The sequence below is a fragment of the Lacerta agilis genome, chromosome 17 (assembly GCF_009819535.1).
Source record: "Lacerta agilis isolate rLacAgi1 chromosome 17, rLacAgi1.pri, whole genome shotgun sequence".
In the NCBI taxonomy this organism is placed as follows: domain Eukaryota; kingdom Metazoa; phylum Chordata; class Lepidosauria; order Squamata; family Lacertidae; genus Lacerta; species Lacerta agilis.
Window position 1 is genome coordinate 1,456,974 of NC_046328.1, and position 16,003 is coordinate 1,472,976.

Sequence of the window (16,003 nt, forward strand, 5' to 3'; positions counted from 1 at the left end):
ACACCACTGCACGGTGCACATGTTCATAGCTGTCAACTTTTCCCTTTTCTTGTGAGGAATCCTATTCGGAATAAGGGAATTTCCCTTTAAAAAAGGGAAAAGTTGACAGCTATGCATGTTGCATGGGGAGCGAGTTTACTGGGCGTCGACGGGGTTTGCCCTGAGGAAAAAGTTTGGGGTTGTTATGGTTGTTATTGTTATTTGTTAAATTTGTTTGCTGCCCTTGGATCTCAGGATAGTTCACGATATGAAAAAGCACAACATACATAATAAAGAAAACCAATAAGACACACACACACACACGTGGGTTCCCTTGCACCCCCAATTCTGCTGGTTCACACTCAACCGAGACCATTTTTTGCAGTGTGAAACCTGTGTCACCTTGGAAAGCCACAAGCACATCCGATTTAAAGCTTGTGTCTCACATTCGGTTTCAGAAGTGGTTTAAAAGGCTTGTATAGCATCACTTATGAAAATGCCCTTCAGCTTCCCTCCTGCATGTAACAGATTGCTTTGTGCCTGGGTCTTCTCACATGGTGACTATTCAGTAGGCATGGTGCTTGTTTACTAATTAATGGGTTTGTGTATGCTAGTCCTATCAGAAGGGCCATGATTTACACCAGTGCCACCGTGCTCTCCTTTCACCCCGAGTTAAAATGATTGAAGTAGTGCACGGAGTGGACACATAGTCCTACAGATAAAACCGGCCCTTTGAGGGTGACCAAACTGCTGATGCGGCCGCCCGATGAATTTGAGTTTGACACCCCTGTTCTAGATTTTAATTCCAAACCCTTAGCAGCATAGCCAATAAAATCTGTTTCCCATTGGGGTTGGGAATTCCACCCTCATTTGGCCAGGACACTCCATATTTACATCAGCTTTATGATCCCCACCTAGGCTCTTTCCCTCACAATATTTAATATCTTACTTTTAGTTTTGCAAGGTAGATTTTCAAAAACCCCATTCTATGAAAGATTTTGTGCCCTTGTGGCACAAAACAGGTCGGATCCATCACACACATTTTCTTTTATTGCCCATTTTATGCAAAAATATATGATAAGTAGAAGAAGGGGATTTATCGCTCTGACTCTTCCAAGGTGTCTTATCTGCTGAACAATTGTGTCGCCCCAGAGGAGAATTTTTTTTTAAACACATTGCAGAGCTCCCAAAAATAGACCAGAGGCGATTGTACTGTACTTCATCCAGCAGAGCTTTACTGCTACTGAAAGCAATGATCACAATGGTCACAAATCCAGTACATTCAGGATTGGCACAGTCCATAAAAATCCAGTTGCAGCACTTACAATAAAACTTACAATACTTATACAGTGGTACCTCGAGTTACAAATGCCTCAGGTTACAAACGTTCAGGTAACAAACTCTACTAACCTGGAAGAGTTACCTCGAGTTGAGAACTTTGCCCCAGGATGAGAACAGAAATCATGTGCCAGTGGCACAGCAGCAGCAAAAGGCCCCATTAGCGAAAGCACGCCTCTAGTTAAGAACAGTTTCAGGATAAGAACGGACCTCCAGAACGAATTAAGTTCATAACTAGAGGTAATAAGACTAAACCTTAACACCACAGCTTACAGAATACCACACCAGAACAATGAGATAGAAAGTGAGACCCAGGCTCCTCCTGGTCTGACTTGAATAGTAAGCAATACCTTGACAGAAAGATAACAGAACTAGTTTAAACCAGCTGTATTCAGCTTCCCAGAAGAAATAACCCAAACAAGAACCTTCTGCATGTTTCTAATCTCTACACATCAGATCAACACTTTCTTTACTAAGAAATGCAAATTGTAGCAATGACGTTGTGGAGCAAGTGGCAAGATTTTTGAGTGACGCCATGAAATTACGTCACCATAGGTCCTAAGAGCCATTTTCATACCTCACGTTTTATCCTAAAGTATCTCCTACTATGTTCTGTTAACAGTGTTGTGTTCTGATCCATGTATACAAAGCACGTATTCTATGCCAATATAGGAGACTGATTGATTGAAGTGGATTTGTTGCACCAGGTCAATGGGACACTTTAATCCACTTTAATTGCACAAACCTAAATTTCCAGTGTGCCCTCAAACCTCTCCCATAAAATACAACTCTGGAGGTGACCAGAGATTTTTGGCTTGACTTTAAGCCTTTCCCACTGGCTTCCCCTGGTGAAGGGCTGCTGCTGCTGCCGCCGCCACTTCATGCATGACAATGCTGGTACCTAGGATTTAAATGCAGCTGCAACTGAGGAGTGGTGTGTCATGATCCTTCTAATTTAGGCTTTCATGCCAAAAAGGGAGATGATTTTCTCCTGAGTTTGTAAGCATTTTTAAAATTACTCTGTTAGTACCAATGTAGAAGAAGTCTGTGATTATACCCCTATTGCATGGAGCAGGTTTGCAATAATGTGGTTTAAGAGCTGAGAGAATGTGAGCTATGCCAGCCTTGCAAAACGGCCACCTGTTGTTAGCTCTGTTTTGCTGAAGGGAGGCAGGAAGAAGTGAAGACAACCCTGAAGAATAGCTGGATGTTGTTAGCCTAGTATTTCTTTTCTTTCTTTCTTTTTTTGGGAAAAAGAGGGGCGAGGGGGCTGTGAAGTTGATTGCAGCAGCAGAGTGAAAAGATATATGGAAGTCAGGTGGACAGCAGGACTGGTTGCAATCAATCTGTCTTGAAAGACAATGGAGTGTGCCTCCAAGGGTGAAGTCAAATCGCAGCAGAATCACAGTGCCTGCTGTGGCTGCATCAATTAGCATGAATGCCGCCCTTTTACCAGGTTTTGGATCTAAATATTCTAGCAAATTAATCACCGTTCTCATATTTGATTTTATATATCTATTTGGGAGAAATCCGGCCTGATCCTCATGAATAATGTCTTTTAATATTAATTTTAATCTATTTGCAAGGATTCCCGTGAATAATTTATAATCATTATTTAACAATGAGATTGGCCTGTAATTGCCCATTTCCTGTCTTTCTGTTCCTTGTTTATGGATTAGTGTGATATTAGCTTCTTGCCAAGAATTTGGAATCTTTCCTACTTTCCTTATTTTATTCATTAAATTCTTTAATGGTATCATTATTGCATCTTCTAATTTTTTATAATGCATTGCAGAAAGCCCATCTGGCCCCAGTGACTTCCCCAATTTTAGCCCCGCTATTGCTTGATGTAATTCCATTATTGTTATTGGTTCATTCAATTTTTTCTTTCTCTCTTCCTCAACTTTTAACACTTGTTTATCTTGTAAATATTGCTTGATTTGTTGTTCTGTCTCTTTTCCTTTACTATATAACTCGGTTAAATAATTTAGAAATCCCCTTTTTATATTTTCCTCCATCTCTAAAGTTTCTCCTTGTGATATCACCTTATTAATTTGCCTTTCCTTTTGCCTCTTCTTCACCTGCCATGCCAAAAGTTTCCCAGGTCTATTTCCTAATTCAAATGATTTCTGTCTCATCCATTTTATTTTATTTTCTATTTCACTACTCAATATTGTTGAAAGTTGAGATGGTAAAACTTTTATTTTTTGGTTTAATTTTATATCTTTGGGTGATTTTGCCAATCATTTCTCATTTTGTGCTATTTCTTGTTGAATTTCGTTTAATTTAGCTTCTCTTAATTTCCTCTGTGTTGCATTCTGCTTTATACAGAAGCCCCTTATATACGCCTTTCCTGCATCCCATACCACCCTTAGATCCCTCATCTGTCATATTTATTTCAAAATATTCTTTCATCAACTTTTGTGCCTTCTCTACTATCTTATCATCATTTAATAGCCTCTCATTCAGCCTCCATGTTTTATTTATTTTATTATTTTCTCTTATTTCTAACATCATTGAATTGTGATCAGAAATTGATTTTGGCATGATCTCTATTTTGCCGATCTTTGTTATAAGGGTATTTGTCACCCAAATTGCATTGATTCTGCTTGCCGATTTGTTTGCATCAGAATAAAATGTAAATTGTTTTTCTCTTTCATGTTTTCCCCTCCAGGCATCCAATAAATTTAGATCTTCTACCAGCTGTAGAAAAGTCTCCCAGATTTTGTTTTAATAGTCCCCTGTGATCTATCCCAATGTGTAGAAATCACCCCATTCAGATCTCCCATCAGCACTGTATCTTCGTCGTTATATTCTAGTAATTTCTTTTGCCCTTGATTTCCATTCGGGGTATAGATGCCAACTAATATTAAATTCTTTTTATCTTGGTTTACTTGGATTCCTAATAATCTTCCCTCCTCATCTTTAAATATTAGTTTTGTTTCCCATTTTGGGTGTACATAGATGGCTATTCAAAAGGTTTGAAAATCAAGGCGTTGTTGGGTCCATTTATTTGTGTATTTCTTATTTATGTTTCCGACTATATCACTTCTAAGAGCCTCAGATGAGAGCAGAGAGAGTGCAGGATGGGGGCCAACGGTGGTCAGAGTAGCACCCGGAGTAGCACCTCTCCAGAGGGACGCCCCTCCCCTGACACGGAGCCGCGTGCTCAGAGGCCAGCCAGGCCCCGCTGGACGCCAGAGGTCTTTGCCGGGCATGTTGCCCCCCCCCTCCCGGCAGTCCCTCCTCCAGTGGCGGCTGCGAGGTGCTCTGGGGTCGGTCGGGGCATTGCTCCGCAGGCTCGGCGGGGCAGCCTCCCAACTCCACTCCAGGCCAGGGCTACTTCTGACCCTGGAAGGCCCCGTGGGGACATACAGGGCAGAAGGGCCTTCACCGGAATGGCGGCAACCGCGCCGCCCCGGACGGAACTACAGCTCCCGTCATGCCCAGGGCGGCGCCGCGCGTGCGGACCGCAATTCCCGGCGTCCTCCGGGAGAGGAAGCGGAAGCAGCAGCGCGGGCCGGCCCCCTCGAGAGGACGAGCGGGCGCCGTAGACGCGGAGCCCCCGCGTGAATCCGCCCCTGCGCTTCCCTGCGTGCCCGAGGCGGCGGCGGCGGGCGATGGCGGCCCTGCAGGGGGCCTTTCCGGGGGGAAGCGCCATGGACGGGCTGGGGGCTCGCGGCGGGGCGGAGGGGGTTCCCCGCCGGCCCGGCCTCTGCGCGCCGCCCGCCTCGCTTGCGGGGCCCCGGGACGGGAGCGGGGCGCCGCCGCCCAGGATCCGCACACGGTACTCGGGGTGCGGGGTGGGCCGGGCCGGGATCCCCGGCGCCCTCGTGGCTCCCCCCTGAGCGCAGCCTTCTCTCCCTCCCGCAGGCTGCCCGCTATGGGCCGCAGCAGCAAGAAGCGCCGCGTGGACGGAGAGCCCGACGGGTAAGCGCCGGCGGGGAAGTGGGGAAGGGGCCGCAGGGGGAGCGGCGGGCCGCAGCGGGGGGCGGCCCCCCGCTGGCTTGGCCGCTGCGGAGCCCCCGTATAAGCTGCGCCATTCCTTCGCCAGCTGCCCGGAAGCCAAGAAGAGGCTGGCGGAAGCGGTGCCTGCCTTGGGGGAGTGGCTCCTTGTCGCGGGCCAGCCGTCCGGCCCGGGACTCTCTCCGCAGGGCCAGAGCCACCTGCCTGGCCCGCTGGACGTTCCCTGGGAAGAGATGGAGCAGTCAGCAGGGGAGCTGCAGTGTGAGGCGGCCCGCAGGAAGCTTCAGGAGATCGAGGACAGGTAAGTTCCGCTCAACAGTGGGGGCTCAGTCAGAGGCATGTGGGGGGGGGAGTTCAGGAGGGTTGAAGGGGCCTCCTTTTGCACCCCCCTGGACTAGATTTGCTGCTGGCTGGGTGCTTGTTTTTTGTTTTTGCACTGATATTTTCTCTACTTTGGCTGAAGGTGAGTAGGTGCAGAGTTGAACTAATAGGTGAGATTGACAGACCTCATATTCTCCTCCCCCCACCCCATTAATGATTCCATCAGAAATTGCCCAAACGCTTCCAGTGTTGGAAACTTTGAAGTATAAGCTAATTGCCAAGCAGCACCTTAAACTTGCAGTTGCCGCAACGAAATGTCTAGCTGTTTTTTCTTTTCTTTTTTGTGGCAACATTACTATTATTTTTTTCACTTCATTTGAATGGGGAAAAATTCATATCCCTCCCTTTCTGTTGCTAGAATAATTGACGAGGATGAAGAAGATGAGAGTGCCCTTCCGGCAGGGGGTGTGTGCACCCTTCCCACCTTGGTTCTTTCCGACACCCTGAAAACAGGACTGAAGAGGGATTATGAAGGAGACCTGACGAGGCAAATGATTGAGTCCATGTAAGGAACTGCCAGAGCAGATGCGGGCCCTATGGGCAAGGCGAAGCCTGGCTCATGGTGGTGCTTGGGAGGGGGCCGCAGAGTCCACTGAACTAACAACGCATTTGCCAGTTTCACACACCCTGCCCAGGGCCATAGCAAGGCAGGCTGTGACAGGATCTTCCTACTTTACTTGAGGAGGGGGTTGTTGGGGAGACCTAAAATAGGCAACTGTGGGGATGAACTCCTCCAGAGCAGCAATAACACTGCAGGGCTTTGGCTAGGGGTTGATGCAACAGGATTATCTGGAGTGGCCTGTTGTGATTCCTGTGCTCTCATCCACGCAGGAGCCGCCCCTCCATGGAGCTGGTGCTTTGGAAGCCTCTCCCAGAGTTCCTTACTGAAAGGACACCTGTTTCTGTGAAAAACTTCAAGCCGCTGATCACAGGAAGATGCCCCACGAAACCAGCAGCCCAGGAAGCTGTCTTTTGCCCACAGACGGCAGAGTTCCCTGAGCAGCCTCAGCAAGAGGAGATGCCTTCAGCCCTCTATGGCCCCCTGGGGCGCCCTGCAGGTGCAGACGAAGAGATGGAGTTGTAGGCAAAGAAGAAGGGGCTGAGGCAGAGTTCTCCAGACATGTTGAGACTGGACTTTTCAGGGAGAGGGGACTGTGAGGACCATAAAGAGTCTAGGGTGGAGTAGTAACATGTCTGGAGCATGGAACAGAAGACACTTTCAGAGTCCCTGTAAAGAAACGTGATGGGTAGGGTTCGTATTTTTCCTTTTGGGTGTGACTTTTTTCTTCCCTTTTCATGGAGTAAAAGTCAGGATCTGATGGTGTAGTTCTGGCTCAGACCACCCTCTATGCCCACCGAGCTACAAGTGTTGTTCTGTTTGGAACTTCAGTGGAGGATTTTCACCTGCTTTAAAAGGAGAGTCTCAATCTTGAGTGTTTGGTTGCCTGCATTCACTTTTACTGCTGCCCCTTGAGCCATGTGGCTTAAGTGTTGCTGTGAGGAAAGGGAGGAGAGGGCACCTTGCAGGCATCCTTGCCTGTTCAAGTGTGGCCTAGAAATTGTCAAGAGGTGGGGCAGGATAGAGAAGCCAAACCACAGAGCTGGCTGCATGTCATTTCTGTTGGCTGACTCCTGCTTACTCTCCCCTTCCTCCCAAAGATGGCTTCATTGGGTTGAGGGAGGACAGTCTCGGCTGTCAGGACACAGTTGATGGCTGTGGGCCAACCATTCTCAAAACCAATCAGCCTGCCCAAAACAGCAGCTTTAACGTTCATTTCACCTTGTGCCTGAATCTGAGCCATGGCTGGTGTTGCCAGCCCTCCAGTGTCAACTGTCCGAATGCCATAGAACACAAAGTTGCTTTCCTCTGGAACAATACCTTGTGTCTTTACTCAGAAAAGCCATTTCCTGGCTGCCAGGAAGCTACAAAATGGTCCTTTCATAAATCCAGAATTATCTGGAAGGGCAACATCAGCAAAACATCCTCACCGGAGAGACTTTAAAACCACACTCATCTCCCCCCCCCCCCCCGGTTCTTGCTTCATTTCCTGGCTGGTCACTTGAGTTTACGTACTGGTATATGTCCTTTTTGTTGGCGTTTTGGTTTTTTTTTTTTAGTTTTAATCCTCCCTGGCTCTTCAAAACGTTAGAACAATTGTACCTAAAGATTTACATCTTAATTCAGAGTGGAAGCCCTGTGCATCCACCCCCACACCCCAATCTTGTTAAGACTAAACTGTCACCTGCAGCCAGCAGGGCTAGTGGTCAAGAGCCTGGCAACAACTGGTGGGCCAAAGAAGTATGAGAAAACGTTATATCCCATGGTTATTTTCCTTTCTGGTAATCCTCTACATGCAAGCAGAAGTGGCTTTTAAACTGCCCAAGTTGCAGAAGGTGAAGAGAAGGACACAAAGTGGTTAGAATCCACTGGTCCCCACACTGGTAGCATGTGGAAGCACCTCCACAGCTGATGTGAGAAGACGGTGAAGGCAAAATGTCTGGCTCTGGCATTGGGTCTTCCATTGGCCCACATACTTGGGAGTCAGGAGTGAGTGGTGGTTCTTTTTCAGATGTTGCAGTTGCCATTCATGCTGGCTAAATACTGTTTAATGAAGACTAATTTTGTTGGTCGAAGGATAAAATGGGCATATAAAGGAAGAATTTCTGAATGCCAGGAATCAGGTTTGGGGCAAGTACTCTATGGTGAGAAGGCAAGCAAATTGTGGGAATACAGACTGTTAGACCTTTAGAATATGCGCTTGTGTGTTCTAAGGACAACACATTTGTTAAGTTTAAAATGGCCTACTTACAAACTGCAAAGGTCAGATTCATGTGCTTTTCTATACAGCAACAGCATTCAGAAGTTGCACAGGCTGTAAAACTTGGCTTAGTTACGAAGTGGTGAAAGTTCCTAAATTATTGGTATAGGAACTCAAGGGAGGTTTGTTAGAGCCTTGTGGCTAAGCTGGAACACATGCTGAGCTTTTCGGGGCGGGGGCAGACAGACTTGATTATCTAGTCTCTCTCAAGGTGAGCTAAGCCTGGCAGGACAGCTTATATAAGCATGTTGGTTATGAGGCTGCTTATCCTACAAATACTGGTGGGAGAAGGGGAATTCAGATCCCAGAAGTAAATATATCCAGATCACTTTAATTTATTTTCCAATTCATTTTTGTCATTGAGACCTGTCCGGCTTGCTCACAGGAAGACAGTGCCACACAAGTATAGCTCAGAGGGGAAGTTCTCGAGTGTGTTTGCTGGTCCGTCCGTTTGAAATAAGCAACATTGGATTGTGGTCTGTCTTTGGTTGGACCAAATCACAATTTGTATGTCAATAAACTTTTTTAATGTTTGTAGTATGCTGTGGGATGGTCTTGCTGTGTCGAGCACTGAAGTTGCAAGTTTCTGCTGGCCCCTGGTGATGCTGCATTGGCTAGCTGCCATGAAAAGCTCCTTTGGACTTTTTAGTTCAGGCCTTGCTCCTCCACCCACCTTGGTTCAAGGCATGCAAAAGGCTCTGAAAAATATACACCACTGAGTACTCGCAACCTACTGATGTGATCAAACCATCTCCCTGAACAAGATGTGTTGCAAATCAGCAAGTGACATTGTGTTGCCAAAACATCTCAAGCACTAACAGCAGCCTAAATGGACCCCCCCCCCAACTGTCTTGAGGGACACATTTCCACATTGTACTTTCAATGTTTTGGTAACACTACATAATGGTCAACTTGCAGCACAGCTTTCTTCAGCCAGTAGTTTCACTGGTTGCAATTAAGCCCTTCCTCAAAGTGTTGGGACTTGGTACTTGCAGCAATCTGTATTTCTGTATCAGCTGAAATGAAGCTGCAGGTCAATGCAAGAGCTAATGGAAAGGTGCCATGTGCTATGCCTCATTACATAACATGGACTTCTTTTGTGCCTATCTGCTGCTTGTCTAGCAAGATTGCTGGGGCAACCCAGTCAGATGGGTGACATATAAATAAAATTACACACCCTACCAGAGGCCCTCTGCATATAGGGAGAAGCAAGAATACAATCTACTCCAGGGTACTTCCAGAGAAACCAAGGCCTCTTTGCCCATGCCCTTGTCAGGCAGCATTGCCACTTGCTGCTTTACAAACAAGTTCCTCTGAAACCCAAGCAGGAACACCTCTGCTTCAGTTCTGCTGTTATGAGATGTACATCTCAGAAATACCAAGCAGGGAAGTTGCTGGAAACTGCTTCAAGAAAAAGGCATACACAGCTTCTGCTTGGCTCTTTCGGAACAATATGGGGAATTCTTGGGCTTTCACAGCTGCTGCTTTCATGCAACTGCTATTTTTATCAGCCAGAAGTTTCTGTCCAGTTTACTAAGGTCTTGACCAAAAGCAGCTTCACAGCATTTGATAGTACAGTGGTACCCCTGGTTCTCAAACTGAATCTGTTCCGAAACCAAGGCACGCTTTCTCATAGAAAGTAATGCAAAATGGATTAATCTGTTCCAGACAATTAAAAACAACCCCTAAAACAGCAATTTAACATAAATTTTACTATCTTAACGAGACCATTGATCCATAAAATGAAAGCAATAGACCAGGCTGCAATTTACTACCCAGTATAAAAAAACTGGCAGTGATCTACCCATTGCCATTGAAGAGACGAGCATGTGCGGCTGATGCTGTAGCACCGCCGTTGCCACCCCCCACCCCCGGCGCTGGGTCCCTCTGCTGCCTTTGCCGCTGCAGCATCAGGTGTCGCCAGTGTCTGGCCCTGGCACGGAGTAAGGGAAGCCCAGGTCAGGCAGCAAGCGAGCAGGCAATGGAAGTGTGGCACTCAAAATGGACACCCCCAAACAAGTTTGATAACCGCAACACATACTGGTTCAATTTTGATACCTTGTTCCTTTCAAGATCTTAATGTGAATGAAAAGGAATGGTGCAAAGCTAGTGACTGTGTTCTTTATGTAGTAATGCCATACTTTCTGTCCTGACTGCCCAAACAATAATCATCTTTCTTCAAATCCTAAACCACCTTTTTGCCAGCAATTGTGCAATACTGTCTATAGGAAAAGTATTTTACACATTTAATAGGGTGGGGAAGGCAGGCAAGAAATCACTTGCATTTTTTTAATTGCAGATAATTGTTTAAATATGCAGCAGAGGAAAAATAATTATTACATTTTTTTGTTTTACAAAAGATTTATATCCCAAATTGCCCCATTATTTACATAAATGAAAAGGGGAAAACCCACCCCTCATAGGGGTAATGTCTTACTCAAGATTTACGTACTTCAAAGAGCACAGGTGCCCACTTCTAACCCTGTAAAATGTCAATTTCTTAGAAGATCGCCTCATCTCTTGAATTAGGCAAATGTTGGGTAGATAAAACATACAAATGAGAACAATACTTAAGGTTCTGCTGAAACACTTTCAAGAGGAATGTTCCTTATAAATAGCCCTGCTCTCCTTTTGGCTGTGTGGGCAGGGGCTCACTGGGGGAGTCAAGAGACTCATTTACACACTGATCAGCTGCGGAAAAAGTTCATTGGCAAAGGCCTCCTCCCAGCCATACTCTGCGTCCAATGGGGAGGACAGGTCACTGAAAGGGGAAGGGGAGCCCTCGTAACCTGAATCACTGGAAGCATCTAGCAGACACGGGGTGAGCTGAGGCTTCTGGTCTGAGGTGAGCAGGTGGGAGACACCCAGCTCAGGTAAGAGAACATTGACAGGCTCCTCCTTGACAGAGATGGGGTACTCCAGGGGGACGCTTTCAGAGGAGGGAGGAACCACTTCCTCTATTCTCACTAGCATATTGGCTTGGCCCTCCCCCTCTGCCACAATCTCCAGGAAGAAGGGTTTGGTATACTCATGGTCAAACCGTATCAGTTCATTAATGGCCTCCAGCTTGGGTGTTGTGGACCCCAGAGAGGAACTGGGGGAGGCTGGTAAGGAATCTGCTTCTCCACTCGCTTCTTGGTGCAACTTCTCCACACAGGCTGGTTCTGCACTTCCTCCATAGTGCAGGAACAAGTCTGGATCCAAGCTGTCCAGAATGCCCAAGAGGAGATCAGACTGCAAAAGGCACAAGTCCTCACATTAGCACAAAAAATGTCCCATTCCAAGCTGTCCCAGTCAGCTCCCCAGCTCCTAACAACCTGCCCAACCCGTTGCTGAGGAAATCAAGGCAGTTCTTTGTGGGATGAAGCCCAGTCTGACCTGTGCTCTAGGAAGCCAAAGGGTTCCATGTTCCATCTGCATTTGTGCACAGCAGGCCAAAGGGTTGCAGCGGAACTCACCTCAGAATCTGAAGAATCAGAGTTGTCTGGATCCAAGCGGAGGCCATCACCACCGAGGCGAGCGGCTGCTGGGCCTGTCCCTGCTGCAGAGGAACACGTAGTCTAAGTGCTGCAGACTCAGCGGACCCGGCCGTTGCCCCAATGGTGCTGCCCCTCTCGGGCTGCTCCCCCTCTTCTTCTTCTTCCAACATCTCCACCTTTTGGGGGGGGAGGAGATAAAGAGACCCAGGTGAGCGCTTGAGTTTAGGAAGACAAGTCGGGCCTCTTCCAGCTGCTCGCTTACCTTGAGCGCTACTGCTGTGGGTGCTGCCCCTCCTTCTGCTCCTGTTGGCGCTGCCGCCGCTTCCAGAGTGGGGAGCCCGAGGCGCAGCCGCAGCTCCCTGTTCTCCCGCGCCAGGCTGTGCGTCCGCTCCCGAAGCGCCTGATTCTCGGCCAGCAGCTTCTGGTTCTGCGGGAAGGACAGGCGGCGGTGAGCGGCGGGATGCGGCCCCCGGGAGCCCTCTCCAGCCCGCGCTGCCCTCCGCGGCCCACCTACCTCCGCCTCCAGTTCGACGGCCTGCCGCTCCAGCTCGCCCATGCGCGCCTTCTTGCGGTCCCGGGCGCTCTGCGCCGCCACGCGGTTCTTCAGCTTCCTGCGAAGAGAGGCAGCGAGACTGTCAGCGGCAGGACCAGACAGGCGGGGGAGGGAGGGAGGGAGGGAGGGAGGGAGGCCCCTTTTCCCGCCGCCTTCCCTGCTTCCCTCACCGGCGCAGGGCCTTCTCCTCAGGGCTGAGGTGCGCCAGGCGCTGCCTCTTGCGAGGCGGCGGCGACAAGGCCGCGCCGGGGGAGGCCAGCGTTGCTGCCGAGGCCGCCGCGGAGGAGGAGGCGGAGGCCGCCGGCAACAGCAGCAGCCGCGGGTGGGGAGGCGGAGGCCCGCTTGCGGGGACCGGCAGGGGGACCATGATGGCAGCAGCAACGGCAGCTCGTTCCTCCTCTCGGCAAGGCTGCTCCTCCCGGATCCCTCTCGCTCCGGCGGACTGGCTTGCGAACAGACCCTTCCGCATAGCTAACATCGTGGCTCACGCTCATTGGTCATCGTGCGGCGACGCCACCGGAAGGGAGAGCGCTCATTGGGCAGCTAAGGGCGGGGACGGGGCGTCTCGGTTGCGTCAGCCGGAGTAACAGCACGCGCTGCGCATGATCCCTCTTCTCACCCTTCCCCCCCCCCGCAAGCGCCACGTTGGCTGCCCCTCCCGCTCCGGACTGACGGGCGAGACAGCGCTCCGCCCTCTCCTCACTGCGCAGCTGCAGAAGCAGCGCGGAGGGTAGACGTCTCCTGCGCAGCCGCCTCTGTTGGTCTCTGCCCCGAGGCGCCTGAACAAGGGCAAAGGCAGTGCAAGAGCGTAAAGAGAGCCTGGCTGCAAGATGGGAAGCAGGAGCCCCGCAGAAGAGCCTCATTCCCAGCCACGGGTTTTCAGAGACTTCGCTGCCTCTGTCTGGCCGTGGAGGCAAAGCGGAGCCGTCAGGAGCCTTGTCCCCTCCATGCATCCGGCGGTGCCTCCTGGGGGAGGGCGTTTCATAGTCTGACAATGTGCTTCATGGAGGAGAACTTCGCTTTATCTGTCACGAATCTTCCATCTTTGTTGGGTGTCCACAGGTTCTAGTGTTATGGAACATTTTATACTGTCTATCATGACGCCTGTTACTCACCTTTGCTCTAAACTAAAAAGTTCCAGATGCTGCAACCGATCTTCACACAGGGATTGTTCCATCCCTTCTCCTGGGAGAAGCCATTCTTGAGGCAGCAGGCGAGCCTGGGCCCCCTGGACCCAGATGCCTTGTGGAAATTGGTAGCGCTTACGATGTGGGCCCTCGCTGCTGCTGCTGCTGCTGCCGCTGCCCTCCCTCCCGAAGTTCAGGTGGGGCCAGACCTTTGCAAAGGGCACTCTTCGTATGCTTTGTGGAGAGAAAAGCATCCTTGCCTCTCTTCCTGGCCCTCCTTGCATACAGTTTTGCAAACTGCAGAGGGGGCACTATGCCCTTCTTGTCCGGAGGCTGCACTTGGGGTCTGTGTGATGCTAGGCCGCCTTTCTGGCCTTGCACACAACAGCTACACTGACATGCACCCCTCTAACAGGGGCAGTGATGGTGGCAGAGACTGATTGCAGTAGGCAGAGCTCAGTGGGGTGGCTGGATTAAGCCAGAAACAGATGGAAGGCAGCAAAGGAGAAAAGCAAGGCAGATTTTCCCACCTTAACATCAATATATTATGCCCTATATCTTGCGCCCGAGTCATTGCAGACTTAACTTCCTCCTCCATTACCTTCCAGTCTAATAAAAGACAGTAAGCCTTCGAGAGGGTTTTAACTTTTGAGTTTATCACTTCCAACTCAAATTTTGATGCTTCTTTTTCGAAACCTATCTTAATATCAGATTTGAATCTCTTGAAGAGCTAATAGTATTGAAACCAATCATTTACTTTATTTTTCAATTGTTCATAGTATTTTAATTGATTTTTTTTTCTTCCAGCAATGCTCGATATGTGGGCCAACTAGTTCCAGTGTTTCCATGTCTAGCTGCAAGAGCTTCCTACGGTGGCATTTCAAATGGGTTTCTATTTTGTGGGTGGGATTCAACTGAATGCCGGCAAATTCAGGTTACTCTTGCATAACAAAATCAGCCTTCTTTGCAATACATAAAGTGATCCCTGGACAGTGTGGAATAACGACTACTTGCTGTGGCATCACCATATAACTTCCTCACAGACGACTTGAGATGCGTGCTCAATAAACAGCCTGTGTTGTGATATAATCTCCCCAGAAACTTTGTGCAAGAAAATCTGATGGAATGCTCAATAAACTGGCTTGTCTACAGGTAGATGTGGCGATGATGGGACAGTACCCACCAAAGCAAATATGGACCCTCCTGGGAGCATTTGGAGGTGAAGCCCCTAATAAGTGAGCAGCCACAATCCCATGGTTTTTAGCAGCTGCTGACCAAAAGAAACTGAGCACATTTAAAACAACAACAACAACAAACTGAGTGACAATTTCAGTAAGAAGAGACTCAGTTCTGCCTGGAATGCCCCCCCTCCTACAGTACATTGCAGAGTCATTAGCATCCTGTGTCACTTTGTCTGAGACAGCTTGCATCAGGATTCTTCCTGGGCTGCAGAAACTCAAGTCTTGGAAATAGTAGTCATTGGGGGAGCAGCAATTACCAAGGAAGGCCTATTTTTCAGAATGCAGCTTTCCCTCTTCACAGGAAGCACCCACCAGGCAGGTCACACCCAGAAAGGACCTCACAGCAGTCAGCTGTGTGTGTCTGCCCTTGAGCATTTTGGACAGGGATGATCCACCCCTGCCCCTGACTGGCCCACAGCTGCCCTAGAGTCCCCAGTCAATAGTAAAGTCTTCTCTCTGTGGTGGACCCAGCCTCATCTTCAAGGTCTGTAGCAACACTCCTCGTTGCTACTGCCATGTCTGAACTGCACCTACCATCAGGCACTTCTGTGAAGGATGTAAAAAATCAGTGATGAGCTGCTTATCCCATTAAGGGTCACTTCTCATCTTCCAGTACTGTACTTGGAGCATCTCCACCATGCCAACATTGCTACCTTTATACTCCTTAAATAGGGTTGCTACTGCTATCAGATAATCGAGGAAACTGCCTTCTTTCTTTCTAGTCTCAGAGATGCATTAGATCTGGCCATTCCAATTTGGCCATTCGGTGTCTATCAGGCCTCTGGGAAGAAGGCTGAGGGTCTGAGCTGACAGGCACTCCTCCTCTGCTGCCTCAGGCTGGCTGTGCTCCAAAGGCAGCTGGTTGAACCAGCTATCATGGGGAAACTGCCTTGCAGATCTTGGCAGTCTCCCTTCCCCATAAGCTGCTGCTTATTTGCATATCCTGGTTTGGAGCAGGAATTCCTTCCTGTAAATACCTGTGAAGTCCAGGTGGTGCTCACCTCTCTCTTGTTGAGGGAGGAGCTGGGGTGGAGAACAAACAAAAGGCCACTTGCTGATCCAAAGTTTGCCTGCCTTTCTTATGCTGCCCATATTGTCCTTGCCTTGAAGCAACTGAGTT

General features: G+C 48.9%; 2 protein-coding genes across 2 annotated transcripts; one reads left to right on the forward strand and one right to left on the reverse strand.

Annotated features, from left to right (window-relative positions):
* The first annotated feature begins 5,207 nt into the window (after positions 1 to 5,207).
* CCDC117 (coiled-coil domain containing 117) lies at positions 5,208 to 7,097 on the forward strand. The gene is made up of 4 exons (XM_033174479.1): positions 5,208 to 5,247; positions 5,372 to 5,584; positions 6,023 to 6,169; positions 6,496 to 7,097. The coding sequence occupies exons 2-4, from the start codon at positions 5,517 to 5,519 to the stop codon at positions 6,746 to 6,748; spliced, it is 468 nt and encodes a 155-aa protein (XP_033030370.1). The 5' UTR covers positions 5,208 to 5,247; positions 5,372 to 5,516; the 3' UTR covers positions 6,749 to 7,097.
* Positions 7,098 to 10,706: 3,609 nt separating this feature from the next.
* Positions 10,707 to 13,008, reverse strand: XBP1 (X-box binding protein 1). The gene is given in 6 exon segments (XM_033174480.1): positions 10,707 to 11,717; positions 11,942 to 11,974; positions 11,977 to 12,138; positions 12,225 to 12,389; positions 12,477 to 12,573; positions 12,686 to 13,008. Coding segments are annotated over 6 exon segments (1,323 nt in total). The 5' UTR covers positions 12,994 to 13,008; the 3' UTR covers positions 10,707 to 11,159.
* Positions 13,009 to 16,003: the final 2,995 nt, after the last annotated feature.

What these genes read in the sequence shown, in the direction of transcription:
- CCDC117 (XM_033174479.1), top strand. Translation starts at nt 5,517, where the DNA reads ATGGAGCAGTCAGCAGGGGAGCTGCAGTGTGAGGCGGCCCGCAGGAAG. An exon ending in CTTCAGGAGATCGAGGACAG is followed by an intron (nt 5,585 to 6,022) that starts GTAAGTTCCGCT and finishes TTCTGTTGCTAG; the next exon opens with AATAATTGACGAGGATGAAG. An exon ending in AGGCAAATGATTGAGTCCAT is followed by an intron (nt 6,170 to 6,495) that starts GTAAGGAACTGC and finishes TCATCCACGCAG; the next exon opens with GAGCCGCCCCTCCATGGAGC.